Source organism: Mustelus asterias, chromosome X (assembly GCF_964213995.1).
Source record: "Mustelus asterias chromosome X, sMusAst1.hap1.1, whole genome shotgun sequence".
Classification (NCBI taxonomy): domain Eukaryota; kingdom Metazoa; phylum Chordata; class Chondrichthyes; order Carcharhiniformes; family Triakidae; genus Mustelus; species Mustelus asterias.
Window position 1 is genome coordinate 8,828,215 of NC_135834.1, and position 18,074 is coordinate 8,846,288.

General features: G+C 47.2%; 1 protein-coding gene across 3 annotated transcripts in view; it reads right to left on the reverse strand.

The window, feature by feature from the left end:
• The window catches only part of LOC144481903 (acid-sensing ion channel 1-like), a 1,161,333-nt gene that overhangs the window by 228,792 nt on the left and 914,467 nt on the right, over positions 1-18,074 (reverse strand). The window contains exon 4 of one of the 3 annotated variants that reach the window (XM_078201069.1): positions 6,068-6,082. The exons of the other annotated variants lie outside the window; for them this stretch is intronic. Coding sequence (XP_078057195.1) covers positions 6,068-6,082 — 15 coding nt within the window. The remainder of the gene's footprint in view (positions 1-6,067; positions 6,083-18,074) is intronic. 3 annotated transcript variants of the gene reach the window in all.

Consider the following 18,074-nt stretch of genomic DNA (forward strand, 5'->3'; position numbering starts at 1 on the left):
CTGCGTGGGTTTCCTCCGGGTGCTCCGGTTTCCTCCCACAGTCCAAAGATGTGCGGGTTAGGTTGATTGGCCATGCTAAAATTGCCCCTTAGTGTCCTGAGATGCGTAGGTTAGAGGGATTAGTGGGTAAATATGTAGGGATATGGGGGTAGGGCCTGGGTGGGATTGTGGTCGGTGCAGACTCGATGGGCCGAATGGCCTCTTTCTGTACTGTAGGGTTTCTATGATCAGTCAGTCCATGTGGTGTAGGTACACCCACAGTGCTGTTAGGGAGAGAGTTCCAGGATTTTGACCCAGCGACAGTGAAGGATTTGATTGGATTGGATTTGTCCTGCTGTTTTTTTGGACAGGACACACCTGGGCAATTTTCCACATTGCTGGATCGATGCCAGTGTTGTAGCTGTATTGGAACAGCCTGGCATTCAGTACTGCTGCCAGGGTGCTGTCAGGGTGTGACAACCTAATGGGCACATGTATACGTTTCAGATGAATCAGGACAAAGATTTTTTCCCCATCAATGAAGAGCAATGTTTGATCTTTAAGCATGCTATAGATATTGAAGAGTATTGAAAATCCAGTGTAAAAGATTGAGGGAGAGGAAATGCAGCAGGAGAGGTTCAGGGAGAGGGTTAAATGCAGAATCCACACAGCACTGATGACAAGAGACAGAGTGAGCTGTTTGATGGAACGCTTCCAATGCTTGGTATACAGATCAGAGACCAATAAATGTGCAAGCATCTTTCTCTCAGGGGGAAGCCAATAAAAACAGATGTTTCATTTCCAACGCTCTGATCTTGCTATTCTGTCTATCTATCTGCCTTTGTACGGAGTGGGCAAAAGCTTTGAATGGCTGACGCCACAGACAGAACATTTAACCGTCACAACACTTAGACTGCCCAAGAAACAATACTTTTCACTCTATCCCAATACATGTAACAATAATAAATCAAATCAAATATTAAGTTGATCTTTCTCTGCACCCTAGCTATGATTGTAACACTACATTCTGCACTCTCTCCTTTCCTTCTCTATGAACGGTATGCTTTGTCTGTATAGCGCGCAAGAAACAATACTTTTCACTGTATCCCAATACATGTGACAATAATAAATCAAATCAAATATTAAGTTGATCTTTCTCTACACCCTAGCTATGACTGTAACACTACATTCTGCACTCTCTCCTTTCCTTCTCTATGAACAGTATGCTTTGTCTGTATAGGACGCAAGAAACAATACTTTTCACTGTATCCCAATGTGGAGAGAGAAACAGAGTGAAACGTACGTCAGATGCTAAATAAGCTCTGCGGACTGAAGCATTAACTCTGTTTGTCTCTCTTCACAGATGCTGCCTGACCTGCTGGGCATTTCCAATGTTCTCTGTTTCGATTTCTGATTTGATTTATTATTGTCACATGTATTGGGATACAGTGAAAAGTATTGTTTCTTGCATTCTATACAGACAAAGCATACCGTTCATAGAGAAGGAAAGGAGAGGGTGCAGAATGTAGTGTTACAGTCATAGCTAGGGTGTAGAGAAAGATCAGCTTAATATTTGATTTGATTTATTATTGTCACATGTATTGGGATACAGTGAAAAGTATTGTTTCTTGCGCACTATACAGACAAAGCATACCGTTCATTGAGAAGGAAAGAAGGTGCAGAATGTAGTGTTACATGGCACTGAAAAGCATGGTACTAACATGCCCCTGTCCCCAACCCACCCAGAATTCTGCTCTCCTCCAATTGCTGCCTCTTGAGCATTGCATGATTTGAACCGTTTGCCCATTGGCAGCCATGCCTTCAGCTGCCTGGGAATTCAGCTCAGGCATTACCTCCCGAAACCTCTCCACCTCTCTCTCATCCTTAGAACCCTGCCTCTTTGACCGAGCTTTCTGTCACCCCATGCTAATGCCTCCTTCCATGATTCAATGACAATGACAGACAACATTCCGGTGCAGCACCTTGGGATGGTTTTACGATTTTAAAGGTTGCCACATAAATGCCAGTTGTTGTTGTCAACATTTCATTTTTTTTCAACCAAGTTTCCAGCCAGAGCCAGGATCTGAGTGGTACGATGGGTGTAATGCAATGGGTCTGGTCCCTGCAACCCATTCCAAACCCAATCAAATCACATTGTCAAGCCAGGAGCGGCACGGTAGCGCAGTGGATAGCACTGCTGCCTCACAGCGCCAGGGACCCAGGTTCGATTCCCGACCTTGGGTCACTGTCTGTGTGGAGTCTGCACGTTCTCCCCGTGTCTGCGTGGGTTTCCTCCCACAGTCCGAAGATGTGCAGGTTAGGTGGATTGGCCATGCTAAATTGCCCCTTAGTGTCCAAAGATGTGCAGGTTAGGTGGATTGGCCATACTAAATTGCCCCTTAGTGTCCAAAGATGTGCAGGTTAGGTGGATTGGCCATGCTAAATTGCCACTTAGTGTCCAAAGATGTGCAGGTTAGGTGGATTGGCCATGCTAAATTGTCCCTTAGTGTCCAAAGATGTGCAGGTTAGGTGGATTGGCCATGCTAAATTGCCACTTAGTGTCCAAAGATGTGCAGGTTAGGTGGATTGGCCATGCTAAATTGTCCCTTAGTGTCCAAAGATGAGCAGGTTAGGTGGATTGGCCATGCTAAATTGTCTCTTAGTGTCCAAAGATGTGCAGGTTAGGTGGATTGGCCATGTTAAATTGCCCCTTAGTGTCCAAAGATGTGTAGGTTAGGTGGATTGGCCATGCTAAATTGCCACTTAGTGTCAGGGGGATTAGCAGGGTAAATGTGTGAGGTTACGGGGATAGGGCCTGGGAAGGATTGTGGTCGGTGCAGATTCGATTGGCCAAATGGCCTCCTTCTGCACTGTAGATTCTATGATTCCATGAGGCACAAAATTGGGATAGCAATGGATTGCAAAATACCAAGTTCTGGGGTTTGGTGGGAGAGGGAGATGGAGAGGGGGAGGGGGAGGGAGGGGTAACAGGAAAGGCATCTAAATAACAATTCGACTGAATTAAGTTACGAGTGGAAGCCTTGTGTCCTGCAACTCATCCCACAGAATAGCTGCACTGCCATCTCCTGGCAGAGTGAAGCAGTGCTCCAGTCGAAAGACAAATAAGACAAATGCTGGAAACATACAGCAAGTTCGGCAGCCTCTGTGGAGAGAGAAACAGAGTGAAACGTACGTCAGATGCTAAATAAGCTCTGCGGACTGAAGCGTTAACTCTGTTTGTCTCTCTTCACAGATGCTGCCTGACCTGCTGGGCATTTCCAATGTTCTCTGTTTTGATTTGATTTGATTTATTATTGTCACATGTATTGGGATACAGTGAAAAGTATTGTTTCTCACACACTATACAGACAAAGCATACCGTTCATAGAGTATATAGGGGAGAAGGAAAGGAGAGGGTGCAGAACGTAGTGTTGCAGTCATAGCTAGGGTGTAGAGAAGGGTCAGCTTAATGCAAGGTAAGTCCATTCAAAGGTCTGATGGCAGCAGCAGGGAAGAAGCTGTTCTTGAGTCGGTTGGTACGTGACCTCAGACTTTTGTATCTTTTTCCCGAAGGAAGAAGGTGGAAGAGAGAATGTCCGGGGTGCGTGGGGGTCCTTAATTATGCTGCCTGCTTTGCCGAGGCAGCGGGAAGTGTAGACAGAGTCAATGGATGGGAGGCTGGTTTGCGTGATGGATTGGGCGACATTCACGACTCTTTGTAGTTCCTAATATTGTGCTCGGGGAGCTGAAGGTGCAGTTGGCTTCTGGGCCTTTGGTAAGTAGCTGTGAAGTATTTTAAACTATCCCTTAAGCAAATAGAATTATAGAACGATACAACCCAACCTCCAGAACATAACATCTTGCCATGAAAAGACCCTTGAACCTCCAATTTCTTTGCGAATGATCTTAAATCTGTGTCACCTGCTTCGAGTCATAGAGGTTTACAGCATGGAAACAGGCCCTTCGGCCCAACTTGTCCATGCCGCCCTTTTTTTTAAAACCCCAAAGCTAATCCCAATTGCCCACATTTGGCCCATATCCCTCTATACCCATCTTACCCATTTAACTGTCTAAACGCTTTTTAAAAGACAAAATTGTATCCGCCTCTACTACTACCTCTGGCAGCTTGTTCCAGACACTCACCACCCTCTGTGTGAAGAAATTGACCCTCTGGACACTTTTGTATCTCTCCCCTCTCACCTTAAACCTATGCCCTCTAGTTTTAGACTCCCCTACCTTTGGGAAAAGATATTGACTATCTAGCTGATCTGTGCCCCTCATTATTTTATAGACCTCTATAAGATCACCCCTCAGCCTCCTACACTCCAGAGAAAAAAGTCCCAGTCTATCCAGCCTCTCCTTATAACTCAAACCATCAAGTCCCGGTAGCATCCTAGTAAATCTTTTCTGCACTCTTTCTAGTTTAATAATATCCTTTCTATAATAGGGTGACCAGAATTGCACACAGTATTCCAAGTGTGGCCTTACCAATGTCTTGTACAACTTTAACAAGACGTCCCAACTCCGGTACTCAATGTTCTGACCAATGAAACCAAGCATGCCGAATGCCTTCTTCACCACTCTGTCCACCTGTGACTCCACTTTCAAGGAGCTATGAACCTGTACCCCAAGATCTCTTTGTTCTGTAACTCTCCCCAACAGCCTCCCATTAACTGAGTAAGTCCTGCCCTGGTTCAATCTACCAAAATGCATCACCTCGCATTTGTCTAAATTAAACTCCATCTGCCATTCCTCAGCCCACTGGCCCAATTGATCAAGATCCCGTTGCAATCCAAGATAACCTTCTTCACTATGCCACCAATCTTGGTGTAATCTGCAAACTTACCAACCATGCCTCCTAAATTCTCATCCAAGTCATCAATATAAATGACAAATAACAGTGGACCCAGCACCGATCCCTGAGGCTGGTCACAGGTCTCCAGTTTGAAAAACAACTCTCTACAACCACCCTCTGTCTTCTGTCATCACGCCAATTTTGTATCCATTTAGCTACCTGGGCGGCACAGTGGCACAGTGGTTAGCACTGCTGCCAAACAGCGCCAGGGACCTGGGTTCGATTCCCGGCTTGGGTCACTGTCTGTGCAGAGTTTGCACATTCTCCCTGTGTCTGTGTGGGTTTCCTCCGGGTGCTCCGGTTTCCTCCCATAGTCCAAATGCGTGCTGGTTAGGTGCATTGGCCATGCTAAATTCTCCCTCAGTGTACCTGAACAGGAGTGTGGCGACTAGGGGATTTTCACAGTAACTTCATTGCAGTGTTAATGTAAGCCTACTTGTGACACTAATAAAATAAACTTTAAACCTCACCCTGGATCCCATTGCAATCCTAGATAACTTTCTTCACTGTCCACTATGGCTGGCAAAGTACTTTTGGAAGCACTGTTAGTGTTGTGATGCAGGAAATGCGGCAGCCAATTTTGCACACAGCAAGATCCCACAGACACGGTAGCACAGTGGTTAGTACTGCTGCTTCACAGCTCCAGAGACCTGGGTTCGATTCCCGGCTTGGGTCACTGTCTGTGTGGAGTTTGCACATTCTCCTCGTGTCTGCGTGGGTTTCCTCCGGGTGCTCTGGTTTCCTCCCACAGTCCAAAGATGTGCGGGTTAGGTTGATTGGCCATGCTAAAATTGCCCCTTAGAGTCCTGAGATGTGTAGGTTAGAGTGATTAGTGGGAAATATGTAGGGATATGGGGGTAGGGCCTGGGTGGGATTGTGGTCGGTGCAGACTCGATGGGCCGAATGGCCTCTTTCTGTGCTGTAGGGTTTCTATGATTTTCTATGACAACAATGGGATTACTGACCAGTTGATCTGTTTTTTGTGATGCTGCTTGAAGGACGGACAGTGGTGAGGACTCTGAGGAGAATTCCCACACCCCCTTCCCTGCTTTTCAAAATCGTCATGATGTGGAGATGCCTGCGTTGGACTGGGGTAAACACAGTAAGACGTTTAAGTCCAAAGGTTGGACATTAACCTGGTGTTGTTAAACTTCTTACTGTTTCAAAATAGTGCCATGGGATCTTGTGTATCCACCTGAGAGGGCAGAGAGGGCCTTTATTTTAACATCCCACCTTGAAAGACAGTGCCTGCAGCAGTGTAGCATTCCCTCAGCACAGCACTGGGGGGGGGGGGGGTCAGTGTGAATGTGTGCTTAAATCTCTGGTGGGGAATTGAGCATGTGACCTTCTGCTGCAGAGTGTGCCACCCACAGAGCCACAGGCGACCCCAGTTCCAAGTTGGACTGGAGTTATACATTTTTAAATTCATTCATGGGACATGGGCATCGCTGGCTGGGCCAGCATTTATTGCCCATTCCTAGTTGCCCGAGGGCAGTTGAGAGTCAACCACATTGCTGTGGCTCTGGAGTCACATGTAGGCCAGACCGGGTAAGGACAGCAGATTTCCTTCCCTGATGGGTTTTTCCGACAATGGTTTCATGATCATCAGTAGATTCTTAATTCCAGATATTTTTTATTGAATTCAAATTCCACCATCTGCCGTGGCGGGATTTGAACACGGGTCCCCAGAACATCAGCTGGGTTTCTGGATTAATAGGCGAGGGAGAATACCACTAGGCCATCGCCAAATGGCCTCTTTCTGCACTGTGGGGATTCTATACTCCCGAAGCACCCAGTGATCAGTGAAGGCTCCAATCCCAGTTGGGCGGAAACATTACTCCCAGGTAGTGCTCCACACTTTAGATGATGCCTTATCATCACCCTCCACCCTGCTCTCCTCCCCCCGTCCGCCATCCCACCTCCAAAGAGGCTTCACATGAAGCTTTGTTACTGATGAAAGGTCATCTCGAACTCTGCTTCTCCCTCCACAGACACTGCCAGGATCTGCTGAGTATTTCCAGCATTTTCTGTCTTTATTTCAGCTTTCCAGCAATTGCTGCAGTTTGATTTTCTAATATCATAGAATCCCTACAGTACAGAAGGAGGCCATTCGGCCCATCAAGTCTGCACTGACCACAATCCCAGCCAGGTCTTATTCCTGTAGCTCCTCATATTTACCCTGCTAATCCCCTGACACTAGGCTCAATTTAGCACGGCCAATCCACCTAACCTGCACATCTTTGGACACGAAGGGACAATTTAGCATGGCCAATCCACCTAACCTGCACATCTTTGGACACTAAGGGGCAATTTAGCATGGCCAATCCACCTAACCTGCACATCTTTGGACACTAAGGGGCAATTTAGCATGGCCAATCCACCTAACCTGCACATCTTTGGACACGAAGGGACAATTTAGCATGGCCAATCCACCTAACCTGCACATCTTTGGACACGAAGGGACAATTTAGCATGGCCAATCCACCTAACCTACACATCTTTGGACACGAAGGGACAATTTAGCATGGCCAATCCACCTAACCTGCACATCTTTGGACACGAAGGGACAATTTAGCATGGCCAATCCACCTAACCTGCACATCTTTGGACACGAAGGGACAATTTAGCATGGCCAATCTACCAAAATAATTCAGGTAATTACAGGCCAGTGAGCCTTACATCAGTGGTAGGGAAATTATTGGAGAGGATTCTTCGAGACAGGATTTATTCCCACTTGGAATTAAGTGGACGTATTAGTGAGAGGCAACATGGTTTTGTGAAGGGGAGGTCGTGTCTCACTAACTTGATCGAGTTTTTCGAGGAAGTGATGAAGATGATTGATGAGGGTAGGGCAGTAGATGTTGTCTACATGGACTTGAGTAAGGCCTTTGACAAGGTCCCTCATGGCAGACTGGTGCAGAAGGTGAAGTCGCATGGGGTCAGAGGTGAGCTGGCAAGGTGGATACAGAACTGGCTCGGTCATAGAACAGTAAGAAGTCTCACAACACCAGGTTAAAGTCCAACAGGTTTATTTGGTAGCAAATACCATAAGCTTTCGGAGCGCTGCCCCTTCGTCAGATGGAGTGAAAATCTGTTCTCCAACAGTGCACAGAGACACAACATCAAGTTACAGAATACAAATTAGAATGCAAATCTCGTGAGAACACCATCTACCAGGTACACGGTACATACTCTTGCAACTCAGCCAACGTTGTCTACCTGATACGCTGCAGGAAAGGATAGAACATAGAACATAGAACAGTACAGCACAGAACAGGCCCTTCGGCCCACGATGTTGTGCCGACCTTCATCTGAAACCAAGATCAAGCTATCCCACTCCCTACCATCCTGGTGTGCTCCATGTGCCTATCCAATAACCGCTTAAATGTTCCTAAAGGGTCTGACTCCACTATCACTGCAGGCAGTCCATTCCACACCCCAACCACTCTCTGCGTGAAGAACCTACCTCTGATATCCTTCCTATATCTCCCACCATGAACCCTATAGTTATGCCCCCTCGTAATAGCTCCATCCACCCGAGGAAATAGTCTTTGAACGTTCACTCGATCTATCCCCTTCATCATTTTATAAACCTCTATTAAGTCTCCCCTCAATCTCCTCCGCTCCAGAGAGAACAGCCCCAGCTCCCTCAACCTTTCCTCATAAGACCGACACTCCAAACCAGGCAGCATCCTGGTAAATCTCCTCTGCACTCTTTCCAGCGCTTCCACATCCTTCTTATAGTGAGGTGACCAGAACTGCACGCAATATTCCAAATGCGGTCTCACCAAGGTCCTGTACAGTTGCAGCATACCCCCACGGCTCTTAAACTCCAACCCCCTGTTAATAAAAGCTAACACACTATATGCCTTCTTCACAGCTCTATCCACTTGAGTGGCAACCTTTAGAGATCTGTGGATATGGACCCCAAGATCTCTCTGTTCCTCCACAGTCTTCAGAACCCTACCTTTGACCCTGTAATCCACATTTAAATTAGTCCTACCAAAATGAATCACCTCACATTTATCAGGGTTAAACTCCATTTGCCATTTTTCAGCCCAGCTTTGCATCCTATCTATGTCTCTTTGCAGCCTACAACACCCCTCCACCTCATCCACTACTCCACCAATCTTGGTGTCATCAGCAAATTTACTGATCCACCCTTCAGCCCCCTCCTCTAAGTCATTAATAAAAATCACAAAGAGCAGAGGACCAAGCACCGATCCCTGCGGCACTCCGCTAGCAACCTGCCTCCAGTCCGAAAATTTTCCATCCACCACCACCCTCTGTCTTCGATCAGACAGCCAGTTACCTATCCAATCGGCCAACTTTCCCTCTATCCCACACCTCCTTACTTTCATCATAAGCCGACCATGGGGGACCTTATCAAACGCCTTACTAAAATCCATGTATATGACATCAACCGCCCTACCTTCATCAACACACCTAGTTACCTCCTCAAAAAATTCTATCAAATTTGTGAGGCACGATTTGCCCTTCACAAATCCGTGCTGACTATCCCGGATTAATCCGCATCTTTCTAAATGGTCGTAAATCCCATCCCTAAGGACCTTTTCCATCAATTTACCAACCACCGAAGTCAGACTAACCGGTCTATAATTACCAGGGTCATTTCTATTCCCTTTCTTAAACAGAGGAACAACATTTGCCACTCTCCAGTCCTCTGGCACCATCCCCGTGGACAGCGAGGACCCAAAGATCAAAGCCAAAGGCTCTGCAATCTCATCCCTCGCCTCCCAAAGAATCCTAGGATACATTTCATCAGGCCCAGGGGACTTATCGACCTTCAGTTTATTCAAAACTGCCAATACATCCTCCCTCCGAACATCTATTTCCTCCAGCCTATTAGCCTGTAACACCTTCTCTTCCTGAAAAACATGGCCCCTCTCCTTGGTGAACACTGAAGAAAAGTATTCATTCATCACCTCGCCTATCTCTACTGATTCCATACACAAGTTCCCACCACTGTCCTTGACCGGCCCTAACCTCACCCTGGTCATTCTTTTATTCCTCACATAAGAGTAAAAAGCCTTGGGGTTTTCCTTGATCCGACCCGCCAAGGACTTCTCATGTCCCCTCCTAGCTCTCCTCAGCCCTTTTTTCAGCTCGTTCCTTGCTAACTTGTAACCCTCAGTCGAGCCATCTGAACCTTGTTTCCTCATCCCTACATAAGCTTCCCTCTTCCTTTTCACAAGACATTCCACCTCTTTTGTGAACCACGGTTCCCTCACTCGGCCATTTCCTCCCTGCCTGACAGGGACATACCTATCAAGGACACCCAGTATTTGTTCCTTGAAAAAGTTCCACTTTTCATCAGTGCCTTTCCCTGACAGTTTCTGTTCCCATCTTATGCCCCCTAATTCTTGCCTAATCGCATCATAATTACCTCTCCCCCAATTGTAAGCCTTGCCCTGCCGTCCGGCCCTATCCCTCTCCATTGCAATAACAAAAGACACCGAATTGTGGTCACTATCTCCAAAGTTCTCTCCCACAACCAAATCTAACACTTGGCCCGGTTCATTTCCCAGTACCAAATCCAATGTGGCCTCACCCCTTGTCGGCCTATCCACATATTGTGTCAGGAAACCCTCCTGCACACACTGCACAAAAAGTGCCCCATCCAAACTATTCGACCTACAAAGGTTCCAATCAATATTTGGAAAGTTAAAGTCCCCCATGACAACTACCCTGTGACCCCCACACGTATCCATAATCTGCTTAGCAATTTCTTCCTCCACATCTCTATTACTATTTGGGGGCCTATAGTAAACTCCTAGCAACGTGACCGCTCCTTTCCTGTTTCTAACTGCAGCCCATATTACCTCAGTGTGCATATCCCCCTCAAAGTGCTTTTCCGCAGCCGTTAAACTATCCTTGATTAACAATGCTACTCCTCCACCTCTTTTACCAGCTTCCCTACACTTACTGAAACATCTATACCCCGGAACGTCCAACAACCATTCCTGTCCTTGTTCTACCCACGTCTCCGTAATGGCCACAACATCGTAGTCCCAAGTAGCAATCCACGCCCCAAGTTCATCCACCTTGTTCCGGATGCTCCTTGCATTGAAGTAGACACACTTCAACCCATCTTCCTGTCTACCGGTACCCACCCTTGACCTTGATACCTTCCCCAATACCTCACCACCCTCAACACTGACTTCTGGACTACAACTCCTTTTCCCACTCCCCTGACAAATTAGTTTAAATCCCCCTGAAGAGCCGTAGCAAATTTCCCTCCCAGGATATTGGTGCCCCTCTGATGTCCCGAGGCATGGTACATTGGGGAAACCATGCAGACGCTACGACAACGGATGAATGAACACCGCTCGACAATCACCAGGCAAGACTGTTCTCTTCCTGTGGGGGAGCACTTCAGCAGTCACGGGCATTCAGCCTTGGATCTTCAGGTAAGCGATCTCCAAGGCGGCCTTCACAACACACGACAGCGCAGAGTCGCTGAGCAGAAACTGATAGCCAAGTTCCGCACACATGAGGACGGCCTAAACCGGGATGTTGGATTTATGTCACATTATCAGTAACCCCCACAGCTTGCCCCTGGTCTTGCAGAATCTTACTAGCTGTTCTGTCTGGAGACAATACACATCTCTTTAACCTGTGTTTAATGTTCCCTCCACCCATATTATCTGTACCTTTAAGACCTGGCTGGCTGTAGAGATTTGCATTCTAATTAGTATTCTGTAACTTGATGTTGTGTCTCTGTGCACTGTTGGAGAACAGATTTTCACTCCATCTGATGAAGGGGCAGCGCTCCGAAAGCTTATGGTATTTGCTACCAAATAAACCTGTTGGACTTTAACCTGGTGTTGTGAGACTTCTTACTGTGCTTACCCCAGTCCAACGCCGGCATCTCCACATCATGTCGGTCATAGAAGACAGAGGGTAGCAGTGGAAGGGTGCGTTTCTGAATGGAGGGCTGTGACAAGTGGCGTTCCTCAGGGATCAGTGCTGGGACCTTTGCTGTTTGTAATATATATAAATTATTTGGAGGAAAATGTAACTGGTTTGATTAGTAAGTTTGTGGACGACACAAAGGTTGGTGGATTTGTGGACAGCGATGAGGAACATCAGAGGATACAGCAGGATACAGATCAGTTGGAGACTTGGGCGGAGAGATGGCAGATGGAGTTTAATCCAGACAAATGTGAGGTAGTGCATTTTGGAAGGTCTAATACAGATAGGAAATATATAGTAAATGGCAGAACCCTTAAGAGTATTGATAGGCAGAGGGATCTGGGTGTACAGGTACACAGGTCACTGAAAGTGGCAACGCAGGTGGAGAAGGTAGTCAAGAAGGCATACGGAATGCTTGCCTTCATCGGCTGGGGCATTGAGCTTAAAAATTGTCAAGTCATGCAGCAGCTTTATAGAACCTTAGTGAGGCCGCACTTGGAATATAGTGTTCAATTCTGGTCGCCACACTACCAGAAGGATGTGGAGGCTTTGGAGAAGGTACAGAAAAGATTTACCAGGATGTTGCCTGGTATGGAGGGCATTAGCTATGAGGAGAGGTTGGAGAAACTTGGTTTATCTCACTGGAACGACAGAGGTTGAGAGGAGACCTGATAGAAGTCTCCAAGGTTATGAGGGGCATGGACAGAGTGGATAGTCAGAAGCTTTTTCCCAGGGTGGAAGAGTCAATTACTAGGGGGCACAGGTTTAAGGTGCGAGGGGCAAGGTTTTTTACACAGAGGGTGGTGGGTGCCTGGAACTCGCTGCCGGGGGAGGTAGTGGAAGCAGATACGATGGTGAGTTTTAAGGGGCATCTGGGCAAGTACATGAATAGGATGGGAATGGAGGGATATGGTCCCCGGAAGGGTTTTAGTTCAGTCGGGCAGCACGGTCGGTACAGGCTTGGAGGGCCGAAGGGCCTGTTCCTGTGCTGTAATTTTCTTTGTTCTTTGTTCTAACCTGCACATCTTTGGACACTAAGGAGCAATTTAGCATGGCCAATCCACCTAACCTGCACATCTTTGGACACTAAGGTGCAATTTAGCATGGCCAATCCACCTAACCTGCACATCTTTGGACACTAAGGTGCAATTTAGCATGGCCAATCCACCTAACCTGCACATCTTTGGACACTAAGGTGCAATTTAGCATGGCCAATCCACCTAACCCACACATCTTTCAGACTGTGGGAGGAAATCGGAGCACCCGGAGGAAACCCACGCAGACACGAGGAGAATGTGCAAACTCCACACAGACAGTGACCCAAGCTGGGAATTGAACCCGGGTCCCTGGAACTGTGAAGCAGCAGTGCTCACCACTGTGCCACTGTGCTGCCTCGAAATAGCTGAAGGATGTGTGAAATGTTGCAAGAAAAAAGAATCAATGCCAATTTAAAACAAAAGGAAGCTCTGGCAGTTCAGTCACCGGGGCTACGAGAGCACAGCCCACTCAGTGGCACGCAGTGTTCCAGAAATCGGAATGCTTGACAACACTGCCACCTGCTGGTACGAGAAGCTACAACCTTCTTTGAATCTTCCAAAGATTTTTCCACCCGAAGAAATGCCAAAATAATCAGAGTAGTAGCAAGGTGCTGCTTTATCTCTAGGCTGGAACAGATTTATTCTATGCAGCAAACAAAAAAGGGGAAATTATTTTTTATTGCTCATCAGGTTTTTTAATCAAGCTGTGAAGTTTATTCATTCGTCACAAGTAGGCTTACATTAACACTGCAATGAAGTTACTGTGAAAATCCCCTAGTCGCCACACTCCTGTTCGGGTTCACTGAGGGAGAATTTATCACGGGCAATCCACCCTAACCAGCACATCTTTCGCCAGGGACCCAGGTTCAATTCCCGGCTCGGGTCACTGACTGTGGGGGGAAACCGGAGCACCCGGAGGAAACCCACGCAGACACGGGGAGAATGTGCAGACTCCACACAGACAGTGACCCGAGCCGGGAATCGAACCCGGCTCCCTGCGCTGTGAGACAGCAGTGCTAACCCACTGTGCCACCGTGCCGCTCTGTACGAATGTCAATTCTGCTGGACACCCTCAGTGCAGCCAGGTTCTGCGCTGCCTCAGAGCCAGGTGCAGTGGTGAACTTGACAGCGTTGTGAGCGGCACATATCAACAAGCATGTTTGCCAAGGACAAACACCCGTCAGCCGGCGATGGACCAACAGTGTCCCAAGGAGGAGGCTGTGGGGGTGAGCTGAACAACACCGACACTATCGTTAAGAAAGCCCACCAACGCCTCTACTTTCTCAGAAGACTAAGGAAATTCGGCATGTCAGCTATGACTCTCACCAACTTTTACAGATGCACCATAGAAAGCATTCTTTCTGGTTGTATCACAGCTTGGTCTGGCTCCTGCTCTGCCCAATACCGCAAGGAACTACAAAAGGTCGTGAATGTAGCCCAATCCATCACGCAAACCAGCCTCCCATCCATTGACTCTGTCTACACTTCCCGCTGCCTCGGAAAAGCAACCAGCATAATTAAGGACCCCACGCACCCCGGACATTCTCTCTTCCACCTTCTTCCGTCGGGAAAAAGATACAAAAGCCTGAGGTCACGTACCAACCGACTCAAGATCAGCTTCTTCCCTGCTGCCGTCAGACTTTTGAATGGACCTACCTCGCATTAAGCTGATCTTTCTCTGCACCCTAGCTATGACTGTAACACTACATTCTGCACTCTCTCCTTTCCTTCTCTATGAACGGTATGCTTTGTCTGTATAGCGCGCAAGAAACAATACTTTTCACTGCATCCCAATACATGTGACAATAATAAATCAAATCAAATATTAAGCTGATCTTTCTCTATACCCCAGCTATGACTGTAACACTATAATGTGGAGATGCCGGCGTTGGACTGGGGTAAGCACAGTAAGTAGTCTCACAACACCAGGTTAAAGTCCAACAGGTTTATTTGGTAGCACTTGAATGATACCAAATAGTGCTACCAAATAAACCTGTTGGACTTTAACCTGCTGTTGTGAGACTACTTACTGTAACACTGCACCCTCTCCTTTCCTTCTCCCCTATGTAGAAACATAGAAACATAGAAAAATTACAGCACAATACAGGCCCTTCAGCCCACAAAGTTGTGCCGAACATGTCCCTACCTTAGCGATTACTAGGCTTACCTATAACCCTCTATCGTACTAAGTTCCATGTACTTATCTAAAAGTCTCTTAAAAGACCCTATCGAATCCACCTCCACCACCGTTGCCGGCAGCCCATTCCATGCACCCACCACCCTCTGAGTGAAAAACTTACCCCTGACATCTCCTCTGTACCTACTCCCCAGCACCTTAAACCTGTGTCCTCTTGTGGCAACCATTTCAGCCCTGGGAAAAAGCCTCTGACTATCCACTCGATCAATACCTCTCAACATCTTATACACCTCTATCAGGTCACCCCTCATCCTTCGTCTCTCCAAGGAGAAAAGGCCGAGCTCACTCAACCTATCCTCATAAGGCATGCTCCCCAACCCAGGCAACATCCTTGTAAATCTCCTCTGTACCCTTTCTATGGCTTTCACATCCTTCCTGTAATGAGGCGACCAGAACTGAGCACAGTACTCCAAGTGTGGTCTGACCAGGGTCTTATATAGCTGCAACATTATCTCACGACTCCTAAACTCAATTCCTCGATTGATGAAGGCCAGCACACCATACGCCTTCTTAATCACAGCCTCAACCTGCACAGCTGCTTTGAGCGTCCAATGAACTCGGACCCCAAGATCCTTTTGATCTTCCACTCTGCCAAGAGTCCTACCATTAATATTATATTCCGCCATCCTATTTGACCTGCCAAAATGAACCACCTCACACTTATCTGGGTTGAAGTCCATCTGCCACTTCTCCGCCCAGTCTTGCATCCTATCAATGTCTCGCTGCAACTTCTGACATCCCTCCACACTATCCACAACACCTCCAACCTTTGTGTCATCAACAAACTCTATGAACAGTATGCTTTGTCTGTATAGTGCGCAAGAAACAATACTTTTCACTGTATCCCAATATGTGACGAAAATCAAATTAAATCAACAGGCTCCATTCAGATAGTGCCCTAACATAGTTTTAAGGAGTGTCTTAAAGAAGGAAAGAGAGATGGAAGGGTTTATCCTGAGGAGCCAAGGAGGAGACGCTGGTGCAGTGGGGCAGCGCAGTGGCACAGTGGTTGGCACTGCTGCCTCATAGCACCAGTGACCTGCGTTCAATTCCGGCCTTGGGTCACTGTCTGTGTGGAGTCTGCATGTTCTCCCCGTGTCTGCGTGGGTTTCCTCCGGGTGCTCCGGTTTCCTCTGACAGTCCAAAGCTGTGCAGGTTAGGTGGATTGGCCATGCTAAATTGCCCTTCAGTGTCCAAAGATGTGCAGGTTAGGTTGATTGGCCATGCTAAATTGTCCCTTAGTGTCCAAAGATGTGCAGGTTAGGTGGATTGGCCATGCTAAATTGCCCCTTAGTGTCCAAAGATGTGCAGGTTAGGTTGATTGGCCATGCTAAATTGTCCCTTAGTGTCCAAACATGTGTAGCTTAGGTGGATTGGCCATGCTAAATTGCCCCTTAGTGTCCAAAGATGTGCGGGTTAGGTGGATTGGCCATGCTAAATTGCCCCTTTGTGTCCAAAGATGTGTAGGTGAGGTGGATTGGCCATGCTAAATTGTCCCTTAGTGTCCAAAGATGTGCAGGTTAGGTGAATTGGTCATGCTAAATTGTCCCTTAGTGTCCAAAGATGTGCAGGTTAGGTGGATTGGCCATGCTAAATTGTCCCTTAGTGTCCAAACATGTGCAGGTTAGGTGGATTGGCCAAGTTAAATTGCCCCTTAGTGTCCAAAGATGTGCAGGTTAGGTGGATTGGCCATGATAAATTGCCCCTTAGTGTCCAAAGATGTGCAGGTTAGGTGGGGTTAGCCATGGTAAATCTGTGAGGTTCTGGAGATAGGGCGGGGAGAGGGCCGGGGTAAGATGGTCTGTCATAGAGTCAGTGCAGACTCGATGGGCTGAATGGCCTCTACTGCACTGTTGGGATTCTGTTGTTTTATGACAGGAAAGGCAGAGGGAATTCACTGGCAAGCTAACCAGAAAAGGATCCATTGAAACAAGATTATAATGAAGCTGTTTAATATACACATCAATATTGATGCGCAAGTTAAACAGTACCACAGCTGTGTTTCTGAAAAACCTGCTCCAACCGTTCCAGTGGGTGTTGACACATGTTAGATTACAGGCCCACGTGAGTGGACAACCATCTGCTATCTGGCACACGGGTCCATTTTTCACAGGTTGAACAGGGTGTTTGTTGTTTAAATATTCATCATCATCACTATCTCTGGGTCACAATCCTGGAACTCCCTCCCCAACAGCACTGTGGGTGTACCTACACCACATGGACTGACTGGTGTCCAATAACAATCCTGGAACTCCCTCCCTAACAGCACTGTGGGTGTACCTACACCACATGGACTGACTGATGTCCAATAACAATCCTGGAACTCCCTCCCTAACAGCACTGCGGGTGTACCTACACCACATGGACTGACTGATGTCCAATAACAATCCTGGAACTCTCTCCCTAACAGCACTGTGGGTGTACCTACACCACATGGACTGACTGATGTCCAATAACAATCCTGGAACTCCCTCCCTAGCAGCACTGTGGGTGTACCTACACCACATGGACTGACTGATGTCCAATAACAATCCTGGAACTCCCTCCCTAACAGCACTGTGGGTGTACCTACACCACATGGACTGACTGAAGTCCACTAACAATCCTGGAACTCTCTCCCTAACAGCACAGTGGGTGTACCTACACCACATGGACTGACTGATGTCCAATAACAATCCTGGAACTCCCTCCCTAACAGCACTGTGGGTGTACCTACACCACATGGACTGACTGATGTCCAATAACAATCCTGGAACTCCCTCCCTCACAGCACTGTGGGTGTACCTACACCACATGGACTGACTGATGTCCAATAACAATCCTGGAACTCCCTCCCTAACAGCATTGTGGGTGTACCTACACCACATGGACTGACTGATGTCCAGTAACAATCCAGGAATTAGTGAACCAGATGAGTTTTTCCGACAATTAATGATAGTTTCATGGCCATTATTGCTGAGGCTAGCTTCATATTCCACATTTAATTAATTAACTAGATATAAATTCCTCCAGTTGCCATCATGGGATTTGAACAGAAGTCAGCAGAACATTAGTCTGGGTGGCCGGATTA